We start from the raw sequence: 11,507 nt of genomic DNA on the forward strand, positions 1-11,507 counted from the left end.
CAAGACTCAAGACTCAAGACTCAATTAATTTCCACCTCCCCCCCTCATTCAGACTCCAATTTCTCCAACACATCTTTAAATCACATCAATGACCATGACCACGACCACACTCTCCTCCAAGCCCAGCGAGTCACAGCCCTTACATTCCACCAGTCCACTATCCGAGCAGTCATCCTATCCCAATGATGCCGCAGCATCCGACTATCGCTTCAAGGCGGACCGGCTGAACCGTGCCATCCAAGAGATCGGCATGGGACGGTATCAATGGCAGCTGTTCGGGGTGATCGGCTTTGGCTGGGCCAGCGACAACCTCTGGCCCATCGTGACCTCGCTGATCCTGGTGCCCGTCTCCTACGAATTCCACGTCGCGCAGCCGCCGTTACTGTCGCTGGCCCAGAACATCGGACTGCTGGCGGGCTCGCTTTTCTGGGGCTTCACCTGCGACGTGTTCGGCCGTCGATGGGCCTTCAACATGACCATCGCCATCACGGCCATCTTCGGGCTGATCGCCGCGGGGTCGCCCACCTTCGCCGCGGTCGGGGTCTTCACAGCCCTATGGTCCTTCGGCGTGGGCGGCAACCTGCCCGTCGATTCGGCCATCTTCCTCGAATTCCTGCCGGGCTCGCATCAGTACCTGCTGACCGTGCTCTCGCTGAACTGGGCGCTGGCGCAAGTCCTCGCCAACCTCGTCGCCTGGCCGCTGATCGGCAACATGACGTGCGCCTCGGCCGCCAACTGCACCAAATCATCCAACATGGGCTGGCGCTACTTCCTGCTCACGATGGGCGGCATCGCGCTCGTCATGTGCATCGCGCGCTGCGTCTTCTTCACCCTCTATGAATCCCCCAAATACCTCATGGGCAAGGGCCTGTACGAAGAATCCGTGACGGTGATCCACGAAGTGGCCCGGCGCAACGGCAAGACGACCACCCTCTCCATCGACGACCTCACCGACGAAGACGGAGGAGAAGACCGCTCTCTCTTCGCCAACGACAACAATGACAACGCAGCCCCCATCCCCCAGCAACCCCAACCCCAACAACAACCCCAGCACCAGCACCACCCCCTCCGCCTAGCCGACCACCTCCGCGCGCGCCTCTCCCTCCTAAGCCTAACCTCACTCAAAGCCCTCTTCGCCTCACGCCAACGCGCGCGCACCACGATCCTAATGATCCTGATCTGGGCGCTAATCGGCCTGGGCTTCCCGCTCTACAACGCCTTCCTCCCCTACCTCCAACAAACCCGAGGGGTACAATTCGGCGACGGCAGCACGTACCTCACCTACCGCAACTCACTGATCATCAGCGCCGTGGGGGTGCCCGGCAGTCTGGTGGGCGGGGTCATGGTGGAGATCCCCCGGCTAGGCCGCAAGGGCACGCTGGCGGTGGGCGCCTGCTGCACGGGAGCCTTCCTGCTGGCGTCGACCACGGCGGGCTCCTCGGCCGCGCTGCTGGGCTGGAACTGCGCCTACAGCTTCACCAGCAGCCTCCTGTACGCCGTGCTCTACGCCTACACCCCGGAGATCTTCGAGACCCAGTACCGCGGCACCGGCAACGCCCTCGTCGGCGGCGCCAACCGCATCGGCGGCATCCTCGCCCCCGTCATCGCCATCGTCGCCGGCATCCAGACCAGCGTCCCCGTCTACATCAGCGGCGGCATGTTCGTCCTCGCCGGCTTGCTGGTGCTGGGGGTCCCCGTCGAGACGAGGGGGAAGATGAGTCTGTAAGGGGAACGGACGGGACCGGAAGGGAGGAAACAATCCACACCGACCGTATGTATGTAGAAATGTGAATATCAACCATTCCTGAGTCCAAGATACTCGAAGAGTAGAAACTTCAGCATCGCAGGGCAGGCAAATAAGTCAATGAACACGAGACCCCCAACAATAAACTAAGATCTAAACATCCGAATCGCAATAGAGTCGCATATACCCTCAAACAACTCCCTGCTTTATGTCAATACCACGACAAATGACAGCCTGGTTAATACCCAAGCTATAGACGAAGATTCCAAAAAAAAAAACATTTCAAGACTAACAAAGATAAGAATCCTATAAAGGGAATGAAACCCGCCGCAAACGGCCATGATTCAGACAGTGATGCACCGCACCACTGCGGGCACAGGCACAGGCACAGGCACAGGCACAGGCATAGGCGGCACAGGCACAGGGACAGATACAGATACAGTAGTATCACAGGATTCGGAATGTCCCATCCGGGATTGGAACCTTCGTGAACACCTGGCCAGATAATCCATGAGCCATTGAACTAAGCAGCCTGTTACTCCGATCCACAAATCCAAATCCGCGAGTCCATTTCTTCTGTCGTGTCTGTCGTGACTACGGTTCTTGGCAACGCGGGAGGTTGAGGCGTAGCCTGAGATTTTTCTCGGTGGCCATGGCCGGCCGGTAGCCCTAACTGCTACTGCTACAATTATGTGGTGGGAAAAAAAAGAATATGGAAGACTACTACCTATCATGGGATACGCTCAGCCTGAGGGAAGAAGAATGGACGTGAGAACTGATATTTATACCACCACACAACAACAGCTACCTCTCCAAAACTATTTACTCATGAGTATATACAGCAAGCACACTCTATCATACCCACAACGCTAGAAATACTGCGGAATCCACAGACAAAAAAAGACCAAACGGGTCTATACAGGCTCTCTATAGATGCAAATGAGATAATATATGTATGCATGGTATATGCAAAACAAGATTAAACACAAGTCATGATCACATCAAGGCCTGTTGAGCTGTTCCTTTCGGTAAAAGAAGAAGAAACCCCAGCTATAAACCACGTTAGTATAACTGTACGCAACGATTGAAGACGAGGGAAAACACTTACGCTGCCAGAAGTTGGAAGAAAAGCGAGATCCAGAACCAGGCGTTCCCAACCTTGTCAACACTGGTGCCCACATCGGGCGAAATACCACCTGGTCCAACCTTGTTCGGGGCAAATCCACGCGCGGCCATCGTAGCGATGGAGCCAAAGGCCTGTGCGGCCAAGAGCACAAAACAAACGTGGACTCTGGTCAACGTTTGCAGGAGGATCATACCAAGTCCGACTTGCTGTATCTCGTCGAGAACACCCAGCCAAAGCCAGATGGCTCGCGAAACAAGCGCACCAGAGGTAAGACTGCCAGCCCAAGGGAGGTAGTGCCCGATATTCGAGGTTCCCCACCAAATTTGGGCCCATCGAGGGGCACCCAAGCTCAATCCGAAGACAGGGAGTGCCCAGGTATGCTCCTTGCCCAGGTAGCGGAAGAGAAGCATTATAGCAATCCAGAGCACGATAAAGAACCCAATCACGAGGATAACAACCTCCCATGTCTTCGCATGCTTAGAGGACCACAGGAAGGACCAATTGCGACCAGTGGTAGCGGCAAGGAACCAGTTCTGAATGATCACCATAAAGAAGAACCAGAGGACGATGCGGCGCCGGAGGAGCGAGGTGTAGAAGTCGAGGATACGGCTCGGTGCCTGACGGTAGTACTTTGGCAGACCCAGAGCAAGAAGGACACCGATCACGAAGCATACAGCGGCGATGGGCATCACCACTGCAGTCAGGCGCCAGGTGTTCAGGGCGAGAGTAGAAACGCCGGCGACCTCGACCGTTGTGACCCTTTGACTCCAGTACCAGAGAGCGACGGTGTAGATTTGCTGAATACCCTGGATCATAGCGGCACGGAACATCCAATCCTTGACGGGGACTGCACCCTGATCACCAAAGTTGAGGGCGAAGAAGAGCGAGCCGCTGGAGGACGCAGCAGCATACACACCAGCAGCCACATTTTGAGCCCATGCGCGACCAAGAGTCGAGGCACCAAATGGCGAAATGCCCATGACCACGAAAGCCATACAGTAGATAAACCAGGGAAGACTGAGGACGATCACCGAAGGAACAGTGTAGTACAGGAACCACCAACAGATCGAAGAAACACAGTAAATCGCGGCAATAACATATACCTTGGTGGCTGTTTCACCAACCTGACCGGCCAACAAGGTCATTTGCGAGGAGTTCGTCGCGATAATCTGCCCAAGACCAAGGAAGAGAGCGTAAATCGGCCAATTTCCAATGCGCCGCCTCATGAATCGCTGTAGGAACATCGGACGGCTGTACCCCAAACGAGCGAGCCATCGGTCAATCTCATCTTCGTTGGAGTTCGGCCCTGCGTCTGAGACACGATTGTACGAGGTGTCCTGGACAAAATTCTCGGATTTGGGCGAGGTCATGGGTCGGTCTTCAATGTGCTTCTTAAGCTGCGCGTCGTTGTACATGTTGAAGAACTTGCGTTCACTCTTCATCAGGTAGGTCTCGATACAGTCATCATTGATGGAGTTCTTGTCGTACTTCCTAAGACGCTCCTCGAAGCGTCGAGTGAAGTGGCCCATGCTGTCCGTGAAGGTAGGATCGACCTTCTGTAGTTCAAAGACAGGCTGGGTCTCGTTGCCATGACTGTGGTCACCCACAACGGAAGGTAGAGATAGAACAGACACATTGCGAGCATGGGCAAAGGGAGTCGTCTCACTCAAGCCTGGAGACAAGGGCCAGTCAGATGGAGTCGGGAGCGGAGAAGATGCTCGCGAGATCTGGCCGGGTGAGCCTGGAACCCCAAGGTGAGAACCCCGTCGGGGACCGGCCAGTGAGAGTGAGCTTCCATTTCCGAGTGTCTGTCCGAGTTCCTGCGCCGCCAGAGTGCTGTTTACTGCCCTCATCGCCTCGTCGGGAGAGATGTAGTCCGACTGGTGAGTAGCATCGGTTTCATCATCGAAATCAGTCAGATCATCGTCCTCCTGCTCAACAATTCTACTGCCGCGTGGCTTGCCAAAAAGTTTCTTGCCTTGGCCAGGCCCAGCTCGTCGACCAAGAGAAAGTTTGCGGCCGAGGCCGCTGTTCCTGTTATCATCTGCCTGCAATTCTTGTAGTCGAGACTGCGCATTAAGCATGACCTTTCCGGGAGAATTGTCCGAGCCTCCGTCGGCCAACCCAGTAAGGCTCAGCGTGGAGTTACGGGCACTCGGAGGCATGCTAGGTGTCTCCCAGTAGGTCTGTGATTCCGGCATGGGGCCTGCGACGGTGCTCTGGTTCTTCTTGTAGTGGATCTGGATCGCGGTTCTTTGTAGTACTTCAAGTTTCTGGATCCATTCGAGTACAGGGAAACGCTGCTTGGCGGAGTTGGCACGCATCTCCTCACGGGTTTCCTGAGTCGAGTCGAGCGCAGACTTGATGGCCTTTTTCAATTGATGCAACAAGTGGCGTGTAGCATCTGATTCCACAGTATACCACCAACCAGGCATTTGGCCCAGTCCACCGATGCGAGAACCAATTCCCAGGGCACCCTTTCGACCAAACTCAACAGCGACCAGACCGAATGGCTCGTCTCGCGATGGAATAAGCGCGAAATCGGCACCCGAGAAGACGTAAGGAGGCAGGATGGTAAACTCTGGCTTAGAGAAAACTCTTCCAGGAAACATCTCCATAATCCGCTCCAACTTGGTGGCCGCCAGCTTACCGTAAAGATCGATGGTTGGGCCTACACAAATCAGTTGAACATTAGGTCTGGCAGATAGGATGGCCGGCATGACATCGGCAATCAAATCCACGCCCTTTTGTTTCGACCATCGGCCCACGAAGACGAGCAGATCAGCATCACGGTCCTCGTTCAGTCCAGCCCATTTCTGCGCCTGCAGCTTGTGCTCAATTCGCTCTTCAGTAGAAAGAAGTGGAGCATCTGCGTTCTCGTCCAGGGCAGCTGTGTCAGAGGGATCGGGATTCGGAAGACTGCCAATTTTGTCAAGACTCCAGAAGATCGGGTAACGAGCCCAAGAGCGCTTTCCGTATTTGTTGGACACGCCCACAGCGCCGAACCCGCGTTGATGGAATCGTAGGTAACTGGCTCCGGTATGAAGAAGGTTGAGCACGTTTCCGAATTGACAGTATTTGGTAGCAACCTCGACGGGAAGATTAAAGACAGAGCAAACTTCCTTCTTCTCTTGCTGGGTGCGTAATGGCCAGAGACCCTGGAATTCGGCGTTATGCAGAGACAAGCAGACGGGAATGGTTTGACTTGGCAGAAGGTACAGAGGTGCCAAGCAGCCGTGGAAGTCGTTAATGTGATAGAGATTGATCGAGGGGAATCGCTTGATAGTCTCGGCGATACACTGGTTCCAAGCTGAGTAGTAGATGGAACTCTCAAGATCGTCCATACGAGGTGGGTAAGGCTCCGCTTTAGTTTGTTGACGGAAGACTGGCGCGTCAAGAAGCACGTAGGTAATATTATCGACAATGTGATACTGGACGTTCACAAGATATGGCTTCTCTAGAATGGTGACGACGAAAGGTTCAGCAGGCGAGTCAGTGGGATAATCGATATCACCAACGCAAGGAACAACCCAGATCAGGTTCTGGTGCTTGAGATTCGCGGACATGAGCTGCGCCATTACACCAAGACCACCAATCTTGACCTTGATCTTCCAGTCCTCAATGTTGTATTCCATGGTAGCGATAAGCACGGTCCGCCGTTCTTCAGGAACGCCGGCAATTGCCACGTCCATTGGCCCTGATACGTCAGACATTGCGTGAACCGAGTCGTCGTCACTACCGAGCTTGTCCTTGAGTCGGCGCCAGAAGACTAGCGGCATTGCACCATCCTTGGTAACCATGTTACCGTCGGTGTTGAGTTCGACGCGATAGAATGTCCGAATGAACAAGTAGACACCCACAAGACCCATAAGGATCGGAATGACCCACAACAGGACATAGAGCACAAGCTGCGCCCATCCCGATCCAACAGGGAGCAAATCATATCGGAAGGTGGCATCGTTCAAGGAGATGGTCCACCCGAGGTGTGGGAAGGGAGGCAGATCAGTGATGTTAATCACGTTGGAAGAGAGGTATGACGGAGGAAGCTTCTGCACCACGGACGAGTTGTCGACATCGCCGTAAACCTCGGTCGTATCAGGGATACCATCTTCTCCGATCCCCCAGACACTGATCTGTCCCACAGACGGCCACTCGGTGACAAAATCGTACTTCCAGCGCTGCTCTTTCTTATCGTAACGCATTTTTGCATCTAGACCAGAATCGTAACCATACTGGTTGTATGGACCATTCCACCACAGATGAGGGAATCGGCGAGGCACCCCATCCTCCCAGTCAACATCACCTTCCTGCAGATACGCACTGCTGCCAGTAAGTCTGGAAAAGTATTGCACCTGGACGTGTGTTCCCTTCCATTTCTGGCTCTTCGTGCCGTCAAATTCAAGTTCCTGAATAGTGGTGTTGCCACCTTCATACGTGGTCCAGTTGGACCAGCTCCGGCCAAAAGTCGTCGAGTAGCGAAACTGATCGGCACCCGCAGCCTCATGCTGCACAATAACATTTCCATTGTCGGACTTGTGTACCAGGGTACTCGAGTAGTTCATCAACGGCGAGATCAGAGGATTGCTCGGAGATCCGACACGGAACAAGAACCGGTCCACAGAGTCAGTGTGAGTCCCAGAGGTAGTGGAAACATTCTTGACGGTGATTTGATGGACACCATGGTAGACATCGGTCAACTGAGCAGACCATGTCCAAATCGTGGGGATTTCGCCGACATAGTTCTCCTTGCTTGTTCGTGCAGTAATATTGGTGCAAGTGACTGTGGACTTGTCCAATGAGGCTGTGACACCCTTGTGAGTTGTGGAGTTCAGGGAGACTGCTTTCGTGATACCGTCGCAGTCCATCTCTTTCGAGTAGCCAAACGAGATATTGACCGTCTGAGCCTTGTCATCCATGGAAAGTAGGCGCACGTCGTGACCAGGAATAAATTCGGTCACGGTAGGACGAGGCTCAACGAAGTCTTCAGCTTCAATGTAGGCACGGTACTCCCAAGGAAGCAGCTTCATGCCTTTATAACAGCCGTAGTCCTGGCCACTGGGACCATCTTCCAACTCAAGCTCGTCGTACGGATAGAAAACGTTCTTCAGCTTTGAACCCGATTTGAAAGGAGCCAGCAATGCAGAACTTTTGTTGCTACAGTTTTCGCCGTAGGTGACTGTCTTGTTGTCGTTGTGGTAGACGAGCCAGATGGTGTTATTGGCCCCGGTAGACTCCTTTTGAACGCCTGGGAAGTAGCTTCGCAGCACTGACCAGAGACCAGTGACTGTTGGCGTAGTCGACGATCCAGGCAAATAGATATCCTGGGTGAGCTGAGAGATCGTCTCGAGGTAGAAACCATCATTGGCAACCGGGTAGTGCTCGCGGACCTCAAACATACGCTTCATGATGTTGCGAAGAGGGTGAGCCGGGTTCCGCTGGTCGTAGGTGACAGTAATGTCATGGCACCCGTACAATCCCTTCTCGTTGGGGAAATCGTAGAACTTGGAAGTGTTCAGGTTGAAGCAGCCGTGCGTCCACCAGGCAGTGTGGTAAGTCATGGGCTGCCGACCAAATAGATAATTCGAGGCTGTGGCGTCAAACACGTACATGGCCTGCTCCTCGCCCCACAGAACTAGAGGAATACCAGGAAGCTCCAGTGTGACAATGTACAAACCTAGGAGATACTTATCCGTGCCATTTTTGACAGCGGGCCAGCGGAAGTTGTCCTGGTTAGAGACTCCGTACATGTGTCGCGGGTCGAGCTCGCCTGTGATCGCGTTGATCATGTCGTTCGTCACCAACATGCCGTTCCAAGCCTCGATGAAATCCGTGGGCAAGTCGAAACCGGCGACCAAGTTACCGTCCATGCCGAGGAAACGAGTCATCGACCGGTAAATCGTGTAGTGGAAGGCAGCGGCATCAAGTGCCTGAAGCCCATCGTCTCGAAGAAAGTACTCATCCGAAGTATTCGTCAATTTGACAGCGGCTCCTGCTGAGTCTGGTGTCTGGTCAGGCTGACGGCCACGGCCGAGATAAAGACTACCGAAGGTATTTCCGGACGTGATTTCGCCAGGGAGGAAGAAGTTCTTCTTTCCATATTTCTTCGCACATTCACGATATACAGCAGTCATGTCACCGAGTGCATCTAGGGTCGACTGTACAGCTTTATCGAATCGGAAACCGTCAATATCGAGACTCGCAATCACAATGCAGGAATGCTGGGTGATGACATCGCGGATGGGTTTGTGCCATTCTCTGAGACGGTCCTGCACCGAGGCGAATTTGGTGAGTTGGCGCTTCCAGTCAGGGAAGTTACCAAATGCCTCCAATTCTCCGTACTGGTCAAAGTCGCTGTTGTAGCAACCTTTCAGATCCTCGACACCTCCGCCGGTCAATGGATATCCAGTTTCGTTCCAGAACCTTGGGTAATTGCAAGTCTCGTTGTAATCGTTTCCGAATTTAAAGTCCGCGTACTGTCTCTCTGAGATATACTCGACTTCGTACTCTTTCGGGTTGAAATCAGCCGAGTCGTTAAGATGGCCTTTGAAACCGATCAGGTTACTCAAACTGCGGAAAAGTGAGCTAAAAGTCTTGAATGCGAGGGGTCTCGAGGGTGATACTCACGTTGCAAGCGTATTGTCCATAATCACATACATGTCACGGTCATGGATCTCGGTAACGGTCCGTCTCCAGTCCTCGAGTGTGCCATGGTGCATGTCGAGAAGAGTGGTATCAACTGGGGAATAGCCATCGTAGGCCCAAGGAAGGTTCATCAGGGCGGTTCCAGCGAAGTAGATAGCCTAACCGGTCAGCAACGTCACACGGTATCAAAGGTCTGTGATTTCCCATACCTTGAAGCCCATACCCCGGATGTAGTCCAGCGAATCAATCAAGCCGACCAAGTCGCCGCCATGGCGCATTTGATTGGAGTTCAATACATGTTCGAAGGTTGTTCCGTTAATGTCATCGTTTGCGGGATCACCGTTCGCGATGCGGTCCAGGAAAATCGTATAGACGGGAAAGCGCCAGTTATCTGGCGAGGGATGGTAGTCGTGACCCGACCATTCTCCCCAGTAATTGATTGGGTGTTCTGCTGATTTGTTTTCATTCAAGTTGTAGTCAACGAGCGATTCATCGTACGGCCAGCCGAATGCAGTGATGCTCAGCAACGATAGGATCAGAATCGCCGAGCGCTGCATTGCCGGGACGAACATCAAGAAAGTGGTCTGCACCGATAATTGCGCGACTCAAAAAAGATAAGAATAACACTGAAATTGTCCTACATGCCCTGACTCCGGGGAAGCGAACGAACGGCGGGAAGTATAAACCAGTAGAGAGTTGGATATGAGGGAGGAATAAAAGACGAACAAAACGAGTGACTTGTCGATTAAACCAACAGCAACACAACAAGGATTATGATGGATTATGGCAGCAGGAGAGAAATCCTATCAAGCGGGCGAGATGGGGGAGAAAAATGGAGCGCAGCTGGAGTGGTTTTGCTGGAGCGGTGCCTCTCCAACTATGACGACGGCCGCATTATTGTTCGACGAGGCGACATGAGACATCCGAAACCACCGACCCGCAGTAGGGCCGCGGTGAGGTGGGCAATCCAAGACATCCATCTCACTTTCGCCCATGATGGGTGGCTAAATTAAGAAACGTCATATCAGGATCTCATGATTGGGTGAATTGAGACAAATGTGTTTCTTTTGATGGGGACTTGGTTTTGGTTTCCCACTTTCTCGCTTTCACTTCTTGTGCTGATGGAGGGGGAGGAGGGCCGGAGGAGGGACTGGGAGAGACTGGGACAGAGTCCCGCTATCAGTTCAACCCAGCATTCGGTCCAACCAGATAAATCAGAACCAGTAAAATCCTCATGCAAAAAAGTTCTGTCTGTATCAATATCCACTCATGTCGCTTGTCGACCAGTCTGGGTTGTTGTCAAAACCCGGTCGGTTTTGAGCCCGCACAGGTTCCATTTGCCGTATCTGGATTCTCAAGATAAGCGTCGTCACAGACCCTATAGGCAAGAGGTATAAGACTCTAGGATCTACTACGTACGTCGAGCATTAATTATTCCCGTGTCAGTCTGGAACCGCCGTTGACCTGGTCAAATAAATAAATGCTGGGTTGACAGCTCGCTGGGAGATTGGGATGGGCCGAGAAAGCGAGACATGTGTGAAGCTATTCTGCTATTCTGAGTATGGTGACATTGGCATGAAACGGCCATTTCGATGCCTTGTCACGAACCGTTTTCCCTGTGACCGATACTGCAAAGCATTTCGTCTCATGATGCTTGTCCAGGCTAAAACTCTTGTCTTGCTTGGCCGGGTGAAAGACCTCGTGTTCCTCACACAGTCACAATATGAGGCGCAACATTGTCGTGTTGAAGCGCCTCTGCGATAATTCAGGCTATTTGCCACTGCGCTATTATTGTATGTGGGTTGTCGTGAGTCCGCGCAAGAATTGAGAATAGTGCTGCCTCTTTTGCCCCCTGGTAGACTTAGTACTCGTTGAAAAGAGTGGCAGTGAGTGGGCAACCGTGCATAGATACGTACGTACGCAGTCGCGTCGCAAGGTACGGAAGGAACAGCAAGTGCAGATTTTCGATCGGGTTCCTGTGGGGTGGGGGGGGGG

General features: G+C 53.1%; 3 protein-coding genes across 3 annotated transcripts; 2 read left to right on the forward strand and 1 right to left on the reverse strand.

Moving 5' to 3' along the window:
• Nucleotides 1–42: 42 nt before the first annotated feature.
• BO66DRAFT_349814 (putative sugar transporter) lies at nucleotides 43–1,772 on the forward strand. Its single transcript, XM_025644697.1, has one exon. It carries the CDS (start codon nucleotides 89–91, stop codon nucleotides 1,724–1,726), a length of 1,638 nt encoding a protein of 545 aa, XP_025503963.1. The 5' UTR covers nucleotides 43–88; the 3' UTR covers nucleotides 1,727–1,772.
• A 909-nt stretch (nucleotides 1,773–2,681) lies between these two features.
• ags3 (alpha-1,3-glucan synthase Ags3) lies at nucleotides 2,682–10,333 on the reverse strand. The gene is made up of 4 exons (XM_025653690.1): nucleotides 9,722–10,333; nucleotides 9,495–9,670; nucleotides 2,853–9,437; nucleotides 2,682–2,794 (listed from the first exon to the last, which is right to left on the reverse strand). Exons 1-4 carry the CDS (start codon nucleotides 10,082–10,084, stop codon nucleotides 2,746–2,748), a joined length of 7,173 nt encoding a protein of 2,390 aa, XP_025503964.1. The 5' UTR covers nucleotides 10,085–10,333; the 3' UTR covers nucleotides 2,682–2,745.
• BO66DRAFT_89195 (uncharacterized protein) lies at nucleotides 10,334–10,985 on the forward strand. The gene has a single exon (XM_025653689.1). The coding sequence runs from the start codon at nucleotides 10,583–10,585 to the stop codon at nucleotides 10,907–10,909; it is 327 nt and encodes a 108-aa protein (XP_025503965.1). The 5' UTR covers nucleotides 10,334–10,582; the 3' UTR covers nucleotides 10,910–10,985.
• The last annotated feature ends 522 nt before the right edge of the window (nucleotides 10,986–11,507 follow it).

Source organism: Aspergillus aculeatinus, assembly GCF_003184765.1.
Source record: "Aspergillus aculeatinus CBS 121060 unplaced genomic scaffold BO66scaffold_24, whole genome shotgun sequence".
Classification (NCBI taxonomy): domain Eukaryota; kingdom Fungi; phylum Ascomycota; class Eurotiomycetes; order Eurotiales; family Aspergillaceae; genus Aspergillus; species Aspergillus aculeatinus.

What these genes read in the sequence shown, in the direction of transcription:
- BO66DRAFT_89195 (XM_025653689.1), top strand. Translation starts at nt 10,583, where the DNA reads ATGGGGACTTGGTTTTGGTTTCCCACTTTCTCGCTTTCACTTCTTGTG.
- ags3 (XM_025653690.1), bottom strand. Translation starts at nt 10,084, where the DNA reads ATGTTCGTCCCGGCAATGCAGCGCTCGGCGATTCTGATCCTATCGTTG. An exon ending in TCCGGGGTATGGGCTTCAAG is followed by an intron (nt 9,671 to 9,721) that starts GTATGGGAAATC and finishes CTGACCGGTTAG; the next exon opens with GCTATCTACTTCGCTGGAAC. An exon ending in TTCTTCCAACTTCTGGCAGC is followed by an intron (nt 2,795 to 2,852) that starts GTAAGTGTTTTC and finishes CGTGGTTTATAG; the next exon opens with CTGGGGTTTCTTCTTCTTTT.
- BO66DRAFT_349814 (XM_025644697.1), top strand. Translation starts at nt 89, where the DNA reads ATGACCATGACCACGACCACACTCTCCTCCAAGCCCAGCGAGTCACAG.